This window comes from Apaloderma vittatum, unplaced genomic scaffold (genome assembly GCF_000703405.1).
Source record: "Apaloderma vittatum isolate BGI_N311 unplaced genomic scaffold, ASM70340v1 scaffold42809, whole genome shotgun sequence".
NCBI classification, from domain to species: domain Eukaryota; kingdom Metazoa; phylum Chordata; class Aves; order Trogoniformes; family Trogonidae; genus Apaloderma; species Apaloderma vittatum.
The window spans coordinates 14,501-33,127 of record NW_009735463.1 but is presented as its reverse complement, the minus strand read 5'-3'; the positions used below and the strand labels follow the sequence as shown (position 1 = coordinate 33,127).

Below are 18,627 nucleotides of genomic sequence, written 5' to 3'. Positions count from 1 at the left end.
AAACAAATATAAAAAAAGAATGAAACATTCCAAACTAGATTTTAAAGGCCACTCTGTCAGTAAATGATGACAAATGTATTTTAAACTTTTTATAAAAAGCACAGAAACTAAGACAGGAATCTAAACAAACTCACTTAAAATGTAATGCCTCCTAGATGAACACAAAATGCATGATACAGTAAATAAATGGAGGAGTAATACACACACAAACTCCATACTTACAGGAATTCTTAGAGATACCACATAGTATACTTTTTTCCTATTGTACTTTTGTGCTGGTTTAAATTTTCCGTTAGAATGTGTTAGTTGTAAGTGGTACAACTGGTAAAGCCCCATATTATATATTACTATATAATATTACTTTTGTATGTATATATTACTCATGCATATATACATATACAAAAAGTAATAGCTCATTTAAATTTCTCTTTCATTATGACAGACAAAAAATATATGAATATTCAGATTTATTTACTTATTACAAGTATCGCTAATGTTCTGTTTCTTTATTAGGACAGTATTCAAATACATAAAGGTAAGGTGAGATATGTCTTGTCTAAAAATATTTGGTTCGGTTGATATTTCAATAAACCACATGACAGTCATGTTGATTTTGAAAAAAATCCAAACACTGTTAAATGAAAGAAAGGAAACTGAAATGCCAAAAAGAAATGGAAAGAAAAATTAAAGAAATATTGAAGAGACTGAGGAACAGTTATAACTGAGCTTTCTTTTTTTAAAAAGTTACGTCCTCCCTTTACCTCACTTTGCTTTCTTTTCTTTGTGAATATATATCTTATGAAAGTCTCCTGAAGAAGTTCTTGCTTCACAAGAAAATGCCAGAGCCTTTTTGCTGGAAGAGCTGAGTAATCCTTTGATCTGGATAGAAGAGAAGAAAATGGGGTGGGGGGTGGGGGGCAGTGGGGAAGGGAAAAGCATTAATGCAATTAAAGGTGGACAAAAGACTCTGACTTTAGATGAAATTCCTATTGGAAGGAAAAAACAAACAAACCAACCCAAAGTTTACACATTATTGTTCAAGACAAATACCAAGAGAGACTTTTTTCTTGCATTTTTTTAAAAACCACATTATGTTACAAACTTCCAAGTACTACAGTTCAATCTCTGATTTGCACGTATGTCTACATTTGCACTCTACTAAAACTGCTTTTATGCTGGTCCTACAGAATCTCCTTAAATATTTCTTTCAGTATTCAGAAGAATTCACAAATATTTAGCTCATATATCATAGAATGGCCTAGGCTGGAAGGGACCTCAGAGATTATCTAGTCCAACCTCCCTGTTATGGGCAGGGACGCCACCTCTCAACTAGACCAGACAACACATGGGGATCGAGCGGGAATCGAACCCGCGAGCCCCCTATATATGAGCCAAATAAATTCACAGTCTTGGATTTGAGGACAACTATTTCTAAAGAAGCAATGTGTGTTTGTAAGGATATTTTAACAAAATCCTATAGCAGTACCAACCACATAAATCCAAAGTCATATATAGTGAGCAAACATAAACTTGTATTTTCGCATACTGAGAGAAGTCAGCTATTATTGAGTTGAAAACATGGTTGACTATCTGCATTTAAAGGTACCTGCAAGTATGACATTGGTCTAAACACAGGAGGACTACGACTGTCTTTCTCTCCTCCTCCTGCCATCTGCATGTGTTACAACTTTTGTTGCCGAGATAGGGTGGGAGACAGCTGCTACTGGAGGAGTAAAAGAGGTTGACTAGGGTCTTCCCAGCAGCAGCCGTTGCCCTCAGTTTGCACTTCCCCAGGCTCTGCTCCTGTTCTCCTTTCTTGAGCAGTTGTGAGAGGTGCAGCAGAATAACTAACGGTTACTGCAGGGGACAGCTGCGTAAGGAGGAACAAAGGGAGCTAGGAAAGTGGTGTCTGTAAAGCATTGGCTAGAACTAAAACAGCCTTCATGTGGCTGTTTAGGTGGAAATACTCTTCAGTGTTTCTATAATCAAAGATGTGTTTTTGCTAGGAAAAAACCACTTACTTGAATGGTGTGTTTTCAGGTTCAATCATTGCTTTATTACGGAGAATAGCTGGTCCTGCACCTACACCAATGTCACTAGGATAAGTATTGATGTAGTTTGGTGGTGGGCCTTCAAACTGGTCCATTCTGTCTTGAAGAATCTGTTCCCAGTGTTCCAAATTTTTTATTACAGCAATGCCCAGTGGTGATGTTACAGGTAGATCTAAACAGAAATATTAATAAATTAAGGCTCATAAGAAAAAAAATCATTTAAGTTCCAGTGTGTATAAAAAACAGAATAGTCAAACCATCCAAAAATAATCTTGAAAGGAAATGTACTTGCTGGTAACTGTAAAAAATAATGTATTCAATAATTTAAATTTAAAAGTGAAAATTAAAAAGTCTGACAGAAAGCAACGTATACAATGAAAGAACGTAGAAAAGTACAATGTAAAGCAGAAGTTAACGTACCAGTGAATTCCAGCCCAGCAATAGGAAAGAAGTTCTTAACATTGTGGAGAACTAATTTTACCATTGTCAGATGCAGAAGAGCCCAGCTGTATAAAAAGAATAGATTTAGTTGTGTTAAAACATTAACACAGTTATCTGCAGAATATTTTGCTCCTTTTACCGAAAGCACAGATTGGAAAAACAGTGCAGATGGTTCACTGAGATTTACCAGACACAGAGAGAACACTACTTATATATAAACTGTGCATATATGGGTGCCTCTGAGGGCACTCGCTGTAACAAATAGTATCACCTTCTCTCTTTTACAAATCCCAGATTATTGTACTCTTCCCCTAGATGAAAGTATGTGCACGTGTGAGCCTCTGCAAGACTCAGAATTTAAGTACAATTCCCTTGAAACACCTCTAGAAATTCTCCTTGAAATCATGGCAGAAGCTTTCACAGTGAGTCTCACAGATATTAGTGATACAAATCCTGTGCAATATAGCTGTAAGGACTAATGAATGGGAGACTTGAAGAACATGTAGAAGAACCATCAGTTTTCTCCATTATTGGAATGCTGAGGTGATCCACTTAATTTTATCTTGCAACATTTTCTCTTTTAAATGTTCTATTTAACCTGCACCTCATTCAAAAACTAAAGATTATGCTTGAATCAGTAGTCTAAAACATCATTCTAGAACCTTATGTTCTTTGTGTCTTAAAAAAGAAAATGAGGGTTTTCTTATTTGTTTTTCCCCTCCCCCAAAAATGCAAACACACAGTTTGACTTCCTAGTCCTACTAAAATTATTTGCCTAAACTATACGGTGCAGAGGACCTGTATTTTCTGTAATTTGGAAGCAAAAGTAAGCACATGATATAGTTCTAAAATACTGGCAACTTCTGCTAACCTGTAAGAATTGGCATCTTTGTGTTCCTGGATCTGTACATCAGAAAGGAATGCATCATCCTCTTCCTCATCACTGTGAATGCTTTCATCAGAATCGTATATAACACCGCTGTCTGATAAAGGAAGAAATGGCTGCAATACAAAGTAAAGGTCTGCTATAAAAGCAATTTTCTGATCTCTAAAGTAGCAACAACTTAACTTTTACATTTCCCTAACACATGCACAAGTAGCAAGGGAAAAAGTGTTAATCTGTATTATTGGCAAGAGACATGTTTTGAAAGTTAAGTAATAGGCTTTTCACATTTAATTACAAGAATAATATTCTGCAGCTTACTATGAAAAGTCATTGAAATTTGCACACTATTTTTGTCCTTTAAAACTTAACAGAGAAGAAATATGCTTTTATGAACTGTAACTTCCATTTGCCATTTTAAATTACCTTTGCCATAAAGTAATCCCACATGCTGAGCTCTGGAGGGATAAACTTTTCTTTGTAAGAGGGTCGCTCTGCAGGTACAGGGGGCGGTACCGTGCTATCTTTCACCGGTCTTCCCGGCACAAGCATTCGCATATTAAACCGACGGCGATGTTTATCCATTTCTTCTGATGGAAGAGGTGGTGCTAAATTCAGGTAATTTGAGAAGCTGATATTAATATTGCATCTTTAGAGAAAGGGCTGTGTTTTATAATTTAAGCAATTAAAACCATTGTTATTGGTACTAATTTCTACTGGTTCAGAAATCAAAGCCAGCCTACATAAAGTAAGTGTAATCAGACAAAAAGTTCACTGATGACAAATGCAAAGTAACAGTGACATCTATACATTGGATATATCATGGATTAAGGAAATGTAGCTTTTAAGTAAAAGGCTTTTAGCTAAAAAAATTCTCAATAAAGAAACTGAGAAATGTGGTTGAAAAAGAAAAGTAATATATAAAATGTCACTAAACAACTCCTCAAGTAGCAGTAGTTTTTCAAAATACAAGCCAAGGAATAAAGATTGCAAAGAAAATTTAAATAGAGAGACAGGCTTTTTGACAACTAAAGTCTGGTTTAAAGTGTTAGGATTTTAAATGTCTTAATGGTTAATAAAATATTAACGTAGAATTTGCTTTTCTAAGTGTTATTGGCCAGGCTACATTGAAGATCACACTTACTTTATTACAAAGTAGCTAGATATTTAAAATGTTTTTTTTTTTTTAAAAAGCCACTACTACATTCATCTACACTGCAAGTTTTCACAAACCTTCATTACCATCCTCTGAAACATCAGAAGCTGTAGCAGCTTGTAGGTTAAAGGAAAACAGAATACATCTCAAATGAAGACATGATTTTATATAAGTTATTCACACTAACATCTTGTGGAAGTAACTGCCCTTAAATGAGTTTAAATTATTCCATGAATGACAAATATCTGTTGTGTATACTTATAATGGTGTTTTGTATTTCAGAAGGGAACATTTAATTTTTGCCTAAGTTTCGAGCCTATTGCCATTTTGAAAGTGTACGAGGTGTTTTTTTGAGTATTGTTGCAGGGTGAGGTCTATGACAAATCGTTGTATTTGCCTTTGTCTCCACTCAACTCAATCTCTACTGTTACATTTCCTCATGCAGTATATTAAGACATGCTCATCTGTCTTTGCCAAATTGCTAGTTTTCATAGGAGCTTACAAACACATGAACTATTTTTCTTACAGATGGAGTTGGTATTTCTTCTCTGTGGTCTTGTGCAAGGTGAAATCCTATCTTGCAACAGAAACTGGTCTCAGAAATACCGTTTCCTAGTTACTGCATTTGTTAAACAATAACACTCATCTCTCTCATACAGAAAAATACAGGCATTAACACTGATTTTTGAAATCTGCCTTTTCACTGAAAAATAATGTCTAAAAGTCCTGAAAAATGTTACAACTAAGTATCAAATAGTACAGTTTTTATGGCAAATTCAAAATGTGATGTCAATACAAAGGACAACTGTAAGACTAATACTTTTTTCTGCTTTTTAATTAATATAACAGTTTTCTTGCCAGTAGATACTTAAATTCTGCTTGCTTGGTTTTGTTTTTTTTTAAAGGAAAGAAACCTCTCCTATTAGGTTACTAAAAGGTATCAAATGTAAATCACTAGTATGTCCTTCAGAGAACAAAGTACCTGGAATATTTTCTGACTGCCTTCGAGGTTTTACAAGAAGTTTCACTCCTCCACCAAACACAGCAGCCCACATTCGACTGTTCAAAGGATGGGCTGCTAGTCGAAATAATTCATTGCATGAATTTGTTGCAAGGGCGTGTATAAGGAGACTTAGGTAGACAGCTACAACAGCTTCACAAAGTAGGATGTTTAACTTTGGTTGATCTTCATCCTGAGCTGAACTTAAGAGATTTATAAGTGAACTCACACCTGCAAAGAGAAGGAGAAGCTCTATGTTAAACACATTAAGAGTATGATTGGAAAAAAAGGGAATGTTTCACCTCTGTGTTTTATATTAAGCATATACTAATAGCCATGTGATGCTTTTAATTCAGATGAAACGTACTATTAAATTTTTGCTTGAAGTCATAAAGATCAAAATGAAAACAACCCTCCTGGGTCTAGGACTTCTGCATTGTACCCCTCTGCACATATGATGGGCAGCTCAGCTTGCCTGTGAAATTCCTGCACTAATTCCACAACTGACCTCAAAATATTAAATTTATGCTTGTGCATTGGGAGTAGTAGCTTAAATAGCTAAACTATGTAAACACAGTATGGGAGAAACAGCTAATAAACACATTTGCTAGGGGATCAGGCAGACTGGAGAAAAACATTTCAGGATGACAAATCACGAGCTTGTTGAATTTGTCCTAAAGATTGTTGTTTCTTCTTCAAGCAAGATGTTTCCATATAATTTCATCCATCATACTACAGGACAGTGCAATAATTTTGAAATGTGGCGCTGGTCCAGTGGTGCTAAAAGTAACCCCAATTTTGTCTCACCAGGCCATTGAGCAGGAGATGAATTTGGAGTTGCATGCTCTTCAATACTCTCTGTCCTCAGTCTGCGTCGATCACTCAAAAGCAGTCCTTGATAAACCATCCCTGTAAACTGATTTGCTTCTGTTTGACTGCTAAATACAAATTACAGTGAGAAAGTATTGTATATTTTAGTATAGTATACATACATGCTTTTCGTTTTAATCAGAAAATGCAATGTCTAAAATTCTACAGGACTAAGTCAAGAATTTTATAATTTCACAAATATGATACAAACAACTTTTTTTTTCTAGTTAAAAATGGAAACGTTTCCATGTACTATTATCAATTTTAATGTTACATGCACAGATCCAGATGTGTAAAGGGCTTTTTCAAAGATTTCAATAACATACTTGTTCTGAAGAAATTTTTAAAAATGTTTTTGCAGCATTCTGTTCCAGTTCCAGTTAGGAATATGAACGGCTGAAGACCTGACTTCAGTTAAGTGCAATTGTTTTCTTTCAACCCCTATTCAGCAATGAATGTGCTGTGAAAAACAGCATTCAGATATTTTTCAGAAGCATCCCAAGTGAGACTGACACCAGATTTTCCTATTATTTATTGGAAAAAATCTGAACGATTGCTGTCACTTCATCTGTGTAAAACTGATCTGGCATATCGAAGCTAGCAATGCGTAAACTGTATAAGCATCTATATGATATTTAACCCCATTTTTAGACACAGGCATGAAGAATTTCCATTTTGGATACACAAATTTTACTTCAAATGTAGGACTGTAAGAAAACTTTGTTTTTACCTGTAGCTATGGCTGTCACATAATGCTTGATAAATGGATGCAGAAAGTGAAGCTGCTAAAGAATGAAGTGTGTACACCTAAAAGAAAGAGTCGATAAGCAATACGTAAGTTTTACATAAAAGGTGAGTAAGCTACAATTCTTTCTAAACAGCATTGGAAATGTATTTTGCAGGAATGTCCTAGTTTAAACCAAGTGTGAGAAATAGTAATGTTATTTTAAGTTTATGCTACAGCTGCTTCTTCAAGATCATTTGGTTGCAGTGAAAACTTTCTAATATTATGTCAAGATAATTGACTGTATTCTAATGTAGAACTGCCACCACAAATGAGTATACTGAAGGAGTGATTAAGTATGTCCTGTTATGATAATTAATTTGATAGAATGGTTCCTGGGAGCCATATAACATTGCAGTTGAGTGTAGTAAGAGCTGCTCAATATGCATAAAATACACAAGTTTGTGTAGTCATTGCACGACTGTTTCATCTGTAATATTTCACATCAGTTACGTGCTTATAAATTTCCAGAAGTCTCCAGAAGTAACAATAATAATACTTTGTTATTGCCTCACAATGCAAGAGAAACACTCCTATTTCTTAAACAGAAGAAAACAAGGGTTTCTGGGAAAGTCTGATGAAATCCACAGTGAGAAGAAAAAGGTACTGTCAAACTGCTAAAAATGTCAGCTTTTTTAAACACACCCTCTGCTCATTTCCATCTTTTCCTACCATCCTTCCATTTAATCAAATGCCGGACCTTTGATTAAAACCATGAATTATCTAAATAGTTATTTTGCAGTTAGGAGGTGTCAGCTCTTCTTTCTGAATTCTCTTTTAAAAGAAAATGCATGTGGAGTTTTTAGAGTAAGAAAGATGCTTGCTGTAGCATAATGCAGGACAGAAAATGAGTCAACTGAAAGAACTGATATGTAAATGAGCTTGGGTTACAGTTTTAGAAACTAACTGCCTTGCAGGGAACAACGCATTACGTTTCCTAATTTTCCCTGCTTTCATTTAGTCAAGAGAAATTCAAATTAATTTAATGAATATTGATCTAAATGTACAGAATAATGATTTAGCTTCTAACTAATTAACTGTGTCACAGTGTCAGGCTCTTTGGCTTTTCCCCTGCCCCTCTATTTACTGAATCTGATTTTATTCACCCCTAAGTATGGAGTCAGATGAAGTAATGCACCACAATTCCTTAAAACCCAGTACACTTGAGGGAATTCACGCTAGAGTAAGGTTTATATCGTATATATTAATAGAAGGTTGTAATGTAACTTGCTGTCTCCCACCTCTACTTTCATTAATCTCCCTAAGGGATTTGACCAAAATTATAATAATTAGGTAATTTACAGGATCATATTGTTGTAAGAGCCAAGAATTCAGTGTTTTAAACATTCACATTTGGAGTATTTTCTGAGAATGACCAGAATTTGGATGAAAGGAAACTAAAAGGATTCAAAAAGATCTCAGAAAGCAAGTGGTTAACTAGCATTTTAAGTTTGCCAGGCATAAAGGAGAAAGTCAGTGTTGTGAAACGGGTAAGTGTTGAAAAGTTAACTCAAACTTTATTTTTTGCATGCTCTCTCTCCCATTTTATTAAAAAAAAAAATCATTTACCATTTCCTGAAAGCTTTTCATTACCTTAACATCTTCAATATTAGGATGTGGTGGTGATTTCATCTGCACAATAGTGTAGAGAATATCATGGATGTGGTTGTTTAAATACAGCACAGGATTAGCTATCACAGTTTTTGTGGATGCTATACTTGCAGAAAGCAACGGTAGTGTTGTAGGTAATGGAAGTGGAGACTGAAGTTGTTTTACAGTAGTTTCCTGTTAAAAAGAAAATATTGTATTTAAAGTTACTGCTTTGAGGTAAAAAAAATATTTAAAAATAATTTTACATCTTCAATGCTTTTTCCAGGGTCATTTATCCTCTTCCACTGCTGACTACTCTGTACAGACAAGATTTTACTGTGACTGATGTCAAAAGTTTTAATTTACTTTAATAACATAGATGAGACCTAACAGCCAACTTTGCTGAAACACATTTTGATTTAATGCAGGAAGAATGTTTTTAGGTAGTTCACTAGGAAATTCTGGGACTTTCTATTAAGAAACACTAACTAAAAATGCACTTGCAGTAGCAGAAGTTAACAGAACATTCACTGGTCTAATAACAGAAGTCAAATTTGTACAAATCTGAGTTTCTCAAGTGGAAACAATTATACTTTTATTCTTAAAAGTACTTGCTAAGCCTAGTACCACTGAAACAGTTGTGTGCTGCTCCTATTTGAAATGCGAGGTAACTAGGACTAGAACAAGCTAAATGACTTGCCCAGTATCAGATTATCTGCTGTAGCTCAGGTTAGGCATTAACATTTGCTCTCTTTTTGTATGAATTAAATGCAGAAAATGCTGTAATATAGGAAAAGGGAGCATGTCTGATTTGGTATTTGTTCAGCCTTGCAGCTAAAATCCTATTCTTTGTAGCAATCTTCCATGATTTGCAGAGGTGTACGGGATGAGATTTTGCCACATTTTGGCAAACGTAATTTTATTTATTATATACGTACCCAGAATATTCTGATTTCATTGGAACACATATGTAATGCTGCAGCTATAATATAAACAGCACCATTTACTTTCCGTAATTGTAGGTAACCTAATCCTCAATGTCATATAACAAGTTCTTAAGAAACAAATAATCAGGATGCAGAGAAGCAACATGCTTAAATACCAAGACTCTTTTTTTCAAAAATACTAAAATGATCTCGACCATTAGACTTCCAGAACGTAAGAAGCATCTGTCTAGGCACAAACTTAAGCATTTGGCAAAACTGACAGTCCAGAACTGTTCATGTTTGTGAAAAGAAATTAGTTTAATTTGTGTTACCTGCTGTGACTCTTGCAGCAAGAACTTCAGCTCCATTCTCACAGATGCTAAACCACCACCTTGCGCCCCATGAAGACTACAGTAACTTAGAAAAACTCTTAGAAGGGCTTGGTTCTTCTGCAGCCACCACTTTCGTCTCTCAGCATGCTCTCGTTTTGCTTGTAACCTACGTCTTTCTATCTGGTGCCGTTCATATGAACCAATGTCTGGCTTGTCCGTAATATCATCGTGATCAAGTAGATCCCCACTTACTTTGGTATATGTTTTACAATAGTCTTTGCCCCCTGCATCATGGTTGCATATTTCATGCATAGCAGCAATCTCTTTTTCAAGCCAATTGTACAGCTGAAATCTGAGCTTTCCTCCATCTACTTCATAACCTGTAGCCAAAGTCCGCAGTTCGGTCATCAGGATCTTCAAACAGGCTCTGAACTTCAGTTGTTCAGCAATAACATCAACCTCAGTCTCTCCTGAATCAGAAATCTCTGGTGTTTGTGGAATGTTGCTGTCTAAGGTTCTCTCATCATTTTCTCCACTTTTAGAATCAGATTTTGCATCTTTCATCATGATACCAACATCCTTGTCCTCTTCGTCTGACTCATTTTTGTCTTCACCCCAGTCAAGAGTAAGGGGCTCATCATCAAATTTTACTGCTGGCTGACTCCAGTCAAATTGTGCTGAAGATTCAAAAGTATTTTCCAAAGCTAAAGAAGTTGAAATTGGCTTTGACCAGTCTATATCACCACTTCCAGCACCATCCCCTGGGCCTCTGGAATCTGAAACACCAGCCTCTGTTGGAGGACTAGACGACTCTTTCTCTGCAGCTACAGTAGACTTTTTTCTTACTTTTGGAATTTTGGAAAGGACTTCAAGAGCTAGTACAGGGCAGCCGACTTTAAAATGAGCGTTTGCAGTAGTGAAGAATAATTTTCTTTCTATAAGATTAATTTTATCAACAAAGCTTTTCTCAGTTTTTAGACCTAAGGTGGCCAAAGTCCCTTCTGGTGAACTGAAGTATCTTCGGATGAGCAAAGGGTGAGTCCGAAGGTAATTGTAAAAACTGAACACCACAGGATTGCATGACTTGACAATAACTAAGGAATTAAACAGATACGACATCAATTGAAGATGGCTTTTAAATGTTGTTATTCAGTTTTGCAGTATTTCCCGCATTACAGAGATTTGTCCAAACACAAAGACAGTTTTGGTTCTAGTTGCCAAAACAAAATGAGAGAATTACTTATAACCCACAAAAAGATTAAAGGTATGAGCTGCATGAGTAGAAAGATACTAAATTCTCTCATTTTCCTTGCAGTTACATTCCACTGAGCTAAGCCTAAAAAAAGAGCTGAGGTGATCAGCCACGTGGAGATTTCCCCAAGGGAGGGAATATGCCACAGAAACCTAGGTAGTTACCGGACACTTGATAACAGGATGGGAAATTCTGGTAGAACATTGCTAATTCCTAGAAGCAAGTATGAAAATTTAAGTCCTCTGGAATAAGGACTAGCCAGCATTCAGTAACAGAGAGAGGCACTGTAGGGAAGGATCAAACAAAAAAGGCCCTCCTGAGCTCCTGACAGCAGAACTAAGTTTGATACTGAGGGGTTCAAGACAAATCCTTGGAAGAAATTGGAGAAGAATTTTTTTAAGAAACAGAAACTGAGCAGGCCAGTACAATGATTTCGGCATAATGACATCTCCAGAGAAGGAACTGCATTCATACACATAAAGTATTTCTCCTCTAGTTTGTCGTAAGAAGTTTGTCCCATCAGACTAATATTTTTCCCTTACCTGGGTTTTCATCATCATCTTTAGGTGTTTGTTCCAATAACGTGTCCAGTGCTCTAGTGTAATCTTTCACTATCCAGTATGCAATGCTTCGCAGAAATGGATCAGAATGTAATCTAGTACAGCTGAACCCAGCTCCATCCTTATTGCAACCCAAAATCTTTTCATAGAGAATGGAGGTGTATGTGACAGAGGTTTCAAACTCCGATTCATATAAACGAGCAATAACCATAGCCAGCTGGATGTCTTCCATTTTCTCAAGGCACACCTATGATCAGAAGTGGGGAAAAGATTGCTTTATGAAGGAAAGGTAGTTCTTTAAAATAACAATGAAGTGAATAGCAATATATATTTACAAAACAGATAACTTTTTTTCTCATTATATTTATTCTTTAAAGCATATATTTATTATTGGGCTAAAAAATGTTGTAAGTGGTATATATAAGTAACATTTTTTGGAAAGAGGTGGACTTTCTTCTATTTCAGGAATTATGCATAGCAGCACAGTAGCACGTGAAAAAAAATAACATGGCAGAAGTAAAGACGTTTCTTTTTATTCTACCTAGTAGAATAAAAACTTTAACATTAATACATATTCTTCACACAGTTTCATCTGCAGAATTATATCTCCAAGAAAATTTTTGTATGTTCTCAGGTAAAGACACACATACTGCATATAAATAGGCAGGCTAAAGGTTTTGATTCTCATTCTCTCTGGAGAGGTACTGTTTAGGTTATGATCCTGCTTACATCTCTCACCTCCCTTGTGGCAGGCAACATCCCTGCTTTGCTAAAAAGGGATCCTAGGGCTGCTTCTTTTTCTACTTGATTTTGTAACGACAGATTATGCACAATAGCTGGAGGCTGAACAGAGTGCTACAACTGAACTGTGCTGATGAAACATTTGAGTTTTGCCAGAAGAGTCATGACTGGTATTCCCAAGAGAGCTTCCACTGACGACTGATGTATCTGCACAACTATTCTGGCCCCCAGATCAGCTTCCAAGCTGCTTTTTACAGTAGTGTGGAAACAAATGGTATGTCTGCAGGGCCTAAGGGGGTCACGTGTGGACACAGCATACCATTTGTGCTGCCACAATTAGTGAAAACTTCAGCAGATAACACCTTGTGAGGATGCTGTTACATAGGTCAGATTAGAAACTGATAACTTCTTGAAAGCAGATACCTCTATAGCATCTTTCAGTGAACCTGCTAGCAAGAAAAACGCAGCTGATTGTTCAAAGCGTTGTTTTCCCAACAAAGCAAAAGCATTTTTTAAAGCAGCTTTGCGCCATCTATCTTCACTGAAGTTGTGGCTGAAAAAGGCAGTCATCTTTTCGTCATGCTGGGACCTGCAGAAAGAAAGGCAATGTATACAACTAATTCTATACCTTTGCGTACAGTCACTTAGACAACGTTGCTTTAATTTCAACTCTAATCCTGAACGAGTTCTGTTTTGCATTCCTGGTTCAATTAAGATTTAACCATACTTAGAGGTAGCAGAACTCACCTAAACAGACCCCACACCACTGCCTTTTTCTTCATAGCAAGGTAAAAAAGTGCAGCATCTAAGGCATCATTGTTCCTCTGGAATGAAGCTTTTGCAACCTGTAGTAAACAAAACCTACTATTATTATGGAAAATATCAATACTGCTTTTAGCTAAATAACATGTTCTCTGTCAGGAAGGATGGTCTGGGTAACTTATTTCTAGAAAGCAACAGTAATTTCTGACAGAATGTTTTATTCATATGTGACAGCTCTCATTACACTGTCAATGATCTTAAGAGTCGGAACAACAGCACTACTGCAGATACTAAAACATCTCAACCACAGCAGGATATTACAAATGTACAAATAAAAATATTTTCTTTAAAAGTGTTACAGTAAGTCATACTATTAGGTGAAATTCCTCTTGCAAGCCACTATTTACATGTAGTTAAGCTAATACAAGTATTTCTTTAATGACTACTACTTTTTTTTTTTGTAAAGGACTCAGATGTAATTGCATTTGATTCAAGGTACTAGGATAATTAAATTTTGCTCATGGATTCCTTCAGTATCTTGTAACTTTTTAAAATGGATTTTTAAAACAGATGACTTGGAAATTTAATACACTAGTAAGTACTTCTGTTTCACAGACATTACAAAGTTTGCATTATTTGTTGTAATTCAAAGCAGAAGCTAGTAATTATTCAAATGCATCAATCTTTAAGGTACAAGAAAGCTGAAATTTTTATTAAAGCATTGGTACCTATGGGAAACAGTTTTAGATACTATCCCCAAAATATATTGCATTTTATCCATTAGAGCTCCCATAAGAAAACCGCATGCAAATGAGATTTGTTGCTATTTTGGTTTTATATAATATAGATGTTGTTTCTATAAAGCTGTAATTTTGCAACTCTTCAGAAAACTAAAACGTGCATTTATTTGCAGTTTAGATCTTTTATGTTCTCTATATAGTTCTACTGACTAAGATTTTTCCATATATTTCTTAAATAAAACCCACTCCTGAACTCACAGCATAATTCCCTGTTATATAGATATCTACTGTCTCATATCTAAAAACAATTTTTACAGTAAGATTACTTCATATGATCTTTAACATACTGTAAAATATGGAGGGAGGGGAAATTAGGTACTTCAGAAATGGCTTTTCCTTAGACCAATTGTATTCTATCTTGCTACTGAATAACAAAATTTGTAAGCCAGTTGGCATAGAAACTAGTTATGCAGTCTCCTGTCTGGGCTCGAGTAAAGGAATCTGCTATGTCCAAGTCGGTGTGACTCCGTTAAGGCGTACCGAACAGCATGGAACTGCACATTTGTAAGCAATAAAAGGTACCTTCTCAATGCACCTTCGGAGCGTGTTGATGTTCCTGACCCACCAACCAATACCCATAGCTCTTAACTCAGACCACTGCGGGTCTCCCTTCTGGATAGCAGGAATCATATTTATCAACTCCTCCTCTGCCTCTGAATGAAAAGCCCATGCGAAATGGCATGTAGACAGGCCTAAAAAATAACATAAAAAATTCAAAAGATTCAGACTTGTTAATAAGCAAATGGAATATGTCCAAGATACAGAGTGGGACCAAGAGTTAGGCAGATCTGAAAGAGGCTGTTTCTCTCAGCAGAAAGCGGGGCTGCTAAAGGAACAGCTGGAATATCTTTTTGCTTGCTAGAGCTGTCCTCAGTGTTTCGTCCATCACTTTCCAGTATGCCATTCATATATGTACTAGGGTTAGATGGTGAAAGACTGAAGGAAAAATATTCTGTTACTGCAGAGGCAGACCCATTCTGTGCCAGAAACTTTTCTGTCTGCTGTTGAGGTGGTAACTGCTTTTCTTTCCTGTATTTCACAACAGCATGTGCTCAGACTGAGCAAGGGGAAAAAACTTGCTGTGATGACAATAGTAAAATAATCTTTAAGGTAAGGCAAAGCCATGCTTATGTAAAGCAATATTTTAATTTATCTGGCAGAAACAATGAAATATATACACAATCTGTATGTTTTCTGGTTGGGGAACTTATTCATGCCTCAAACTGAATGGGGCAGAATCTTCCTTCTGTTCTAGAGCTATACTTTTTTTTTGCTATTCACAGTGCATACAGGATAAGCCTTAGCAAGATACGTGCCTTAATGGAATAGATATAATCTAAAATGAACATGGAGATAATAGAAATATCATAATGTTAGAAATCAGACATAACCTGATCCTGTCAGGTCAAGTGCAAACAATACTTTTCTCAAAGAATTACCTTGGTGAAGCAGCTGAACTCTATACAGAGGTGGGAGTGATGTCAGAAGGCAAGTGTGCAAGCGCATAGCCAACAAATATCGTAAGCCACATTCATCTAAGGTATCTCTTCCTGTGCAACATAAAATACACACTTTTGAACATGCAGTTGACTACAAGAGTCATATATACAACTTATCATTTGCAATGTATGGGGAATGTAGGTTTCTAAACTTGCTGAGAACCTGAACTGCAAGTTATTTATTATGTATGAAATAAGTAGAGGTTTGTATTTGTGCTTTTCTTTCTTACTTGTCAAGGGTTAAGGCTGGCTACTAAATAAATGTCAGAAGCTATCTAATAACTAGCCTAATCTGATGCTAGCTTTCAGCTTTGTTATCCCAAAACACTCAAGAACTAGGTTGACCTTTGCTAAGAACAAAAATGTTAATTCAGTAATATGTCAGTTACTAACCTGAGTAATTCTTGTCTCTGTTCTCATCCAGTTCAGTGCTTGTCGTGGCCACAGTGTCTGCCAAAGCTACAAGGAACATCTGCTCCAGTCGAGTGAGGCCTGGCAGACTTGAGTGCATCAGGTGGCTTGAAAGGACACTAGCATGTTCTCGGCCAAAGTAAGTTGGACCATACTGTGACAGATTAATAACTTTGGATTTATTCTCCCTCTTTTCAGGCTCAAAATCAATAAAGTCTTCAGTTGTAACAGGCTGAATCTGGAATAGATCTGAGTACTGATCCTCTGTTTTTCTCTTAGCATGATCTTCAGAGCCCTGAGGTATTTTAGAGGTTTCTTCAGAAACGTAAGTGGCATCCTGATCTGCAGCAAGCAGTGCATACAGTGGCAGTGGGGGAATTGAGTCTATCTCTGTGTAGTCTCGAGTACCATCTTTTCCAGCTGTGATGGTATCCTTTGCAGTACTACCACTTACACTAATGGTGCGAGAAAGATGGCGTTTAGGACCAGTTCCTTCTCCAGCTTCTGTGTCTTTAACTATTGCAACTTCTCCTGCAATGCATTTAACTAAATGAGATAGAATGGCTTTGGCTCGGCGAACTTTACCCAGATCCATAAGTTCTAATAGCTGGGTTGGATGATACTGGGGTAGAGTAGGTGAAAGAACATGAGCAGCTTCAAAAAGGCCACCATCCTGAATTACAGTTGGAGTGCCAAAAACATCATCCACAATGCCTGCTCCATCAATTACACTGGTCTTCTTCGCTATCAAGCTTGTTTTGAGTGGATCTTGTGTTGTTGCATCTTCAGTAGTAAATACATCACTTTCTCCATCACCAAACTTGACAGCGTGTTTCCACTGGGCATAAACATGCATTTCACAGTCCATTCCCACTACCAGTATGCCATCTCTCACCCAGGACAGAGAAACAGGCAGGGAAGGAGTGCCGTCTACAGAGGATACCAAATCAATTGATCTAAGCAACACCCACTTTGACTTTATACCTTGTTTTATGCTGCCACCTAGTGGTAACGTAATGACAGCTACTCCCTCTTTGCTGCTTGTTTGATCTGTTACAATTCCTGAAAGCCTTCCATACATGAAGATGTTGGCACCAACTCCAACTGTCAAGATATGTGAACCATCTTCTTTTGATACCCAGTCCAAATGCACCAAATGCTTGATACTAGGCACCAGGTATTTGTCTTTATTCAAAAAAGCATCTGATTTACTGTAAACAAATAAATTACTATCTACACTGACCCTTGAATCAAGTACGCTTCCAACCTTAACTAAATCATCCAGATGAATAGTCTGTTCCAAAACCCATTCTGATCCTCCTGTTGACTCACACTCAAGTATACAAACATGCATGGAAAATTCTTTGGAAACAAAACCGTTATGCTGTATGAGTTGTTTGTACGCTACTGCAAGACGGCCTGTGTAAGAACAGCTAACAGCAACTGGCCTTCCTACTATGCTCACGGTACTGCTGTTGTCTCCTCCTTCATCATTCATTAAAGGCCATTTTCTCCAATGATATGTTTCCCTTTCTTCGTTTTTGCTGTTTTCGTCTGTCTCTACAGTACATCTCCAAAAGCGCACTCTGTTGTCTGAACATGATGTTACTATCAAATAAGGTGCAAGGCAGACTGGGTATATTGATGAAGAACTCAGGTGACCTGAAGTTAGAACACACAGGGTTACTTTTAGTAATATAAAGTAGAATGCCCCTTCGAATAGGGCAGACATAACACTGTGTAAGACTGTGTTGAGACTGGTAACAGTTTTGCAGCTTGAACATTAGTGATTACCTGCATTTCTGGTCACTATTCAAAGAAGACAAGCTACAACTGAACTAAGTCAGAGACGGTTGTTAGAATAATAGGAGAAATACAGAGCCTTAATCATATGAGATTAAGGAAGTTAAGACTAAGTTCCTATAGCCTACCAAAATGAAACTTAAGAGGGAAGGGGGAAAAAAAAGACAGAAGACAGACAAAACCAGAAGACAGCATAAGTGTATTGGGGGGAAAAAAAAAAAGCATTAGAGCCAACATCTTAATGCTGGCAGATGAACAAGAAGGTTTGAATTAATAAAGACTAGAAGTTAAGTTTCCAACTATTAGAGCAGGAAGTTTCAGAAACAGCTTTCCTCTGGGGACTTGATATATTTATGAAAGGGTAATGTGACATGGACACAATGATTGGAGGAACCCTTTCTAGACCCATGTTCCCTGTATAAGTAAATCAGAATGTGACAGGCTGAGGAGACACAATCTTATAAATGAGGAGGGTAAATCAGTGGACCAACTTGATAGAAATAAAAATATTAAATTTACCCGCTGAAGGAGTTGCTCTTACTACTTCTACACCAAGAGGAAGATCCAGAGGTTGACTATACACAAGCCTGGAGCTCAGAATGAGTTTACTAGCAGTCTGAAGATTAGCAATTGATGAAGATCGTGGAATGGGACTTATGCCAGGTGATATATCTGGAGAAGAATCCACAGTCTTCTGCTCAGGTACACTAAGCTTATACTCTGATGAAGTGGCTTCAGTTGGTTTTGCTATATATATATATATATG

At 36.7% G+C, this 18,627-nt stretch overlaps 1 protein-coding gene across 1 annotated transcript in view; it reads right to left on the bottom strand.

Moving 5' to 3' along the window:
- DMXL2 (Dmx-like 2) overlaps positions 1-18,627 on the bottom strand; it is a 40,636-nt gene that overhangs the window by 7,690 nt on the left and 14,319 nt on the right. The window contains exons 15-31 of the mRNA XM_009876575.1: positions 18,381-18,608; positions 16,041-17,720; positions 15,588-15,698; positions 14,671-14,840; positions 13,334-13,431; positions 13,010-13,175; positions 11,828-12,092; positions 10,034-11,127; positions 8,779-8,970; positions 7,132-7,208; positions 6,339-6,469; positions 5,514-5,762; positions 3,802-3,983; positions 3,364-3,494; positions 2,472-2,557; positions 2,022-2,223; positions 762-879 (exon numbers count right to left, since the gene is read on the bottom strand). Of these exons, the coding sequence (XP_009874877.1) occupies positions 762-879; positions 2,022-2,223; positions 2,472-2,557; positions 3,364-3,494; positions 3,802-3,983; positions 5,514-5,762; positions 6,339-6,469; positions 7,132-7,208; positions 8,779-8,970; positions 10,034-11,127; positions 11,828-12,092; positions 13,010-13,175; positions 13,334-13,431; positions 14,671-14,840; positions 15,588-15,698; positions 16,041-17,720; positions 18,381-18,608 (5,180 nt within the window). The remainder of the gene's footprint in view (positions 1-761; positions 880-2,021; positions 2,224-2,471; positions 2,558-3,363; positions 3,495-3,801; positions 3,984-5,513; positions 5,763-6,338; positions 6,470-7,131; positions 7,209-8,778; positions 8,971-10,033; positions 11,128-11,827; positions 12,093-13,009; positions 13,176-13,333; positions 13,432-14,670; positions 14,841-15,587; positions 15,699-16,040; positions 17,721-18,380; positions 18,609-18,627) is intronic.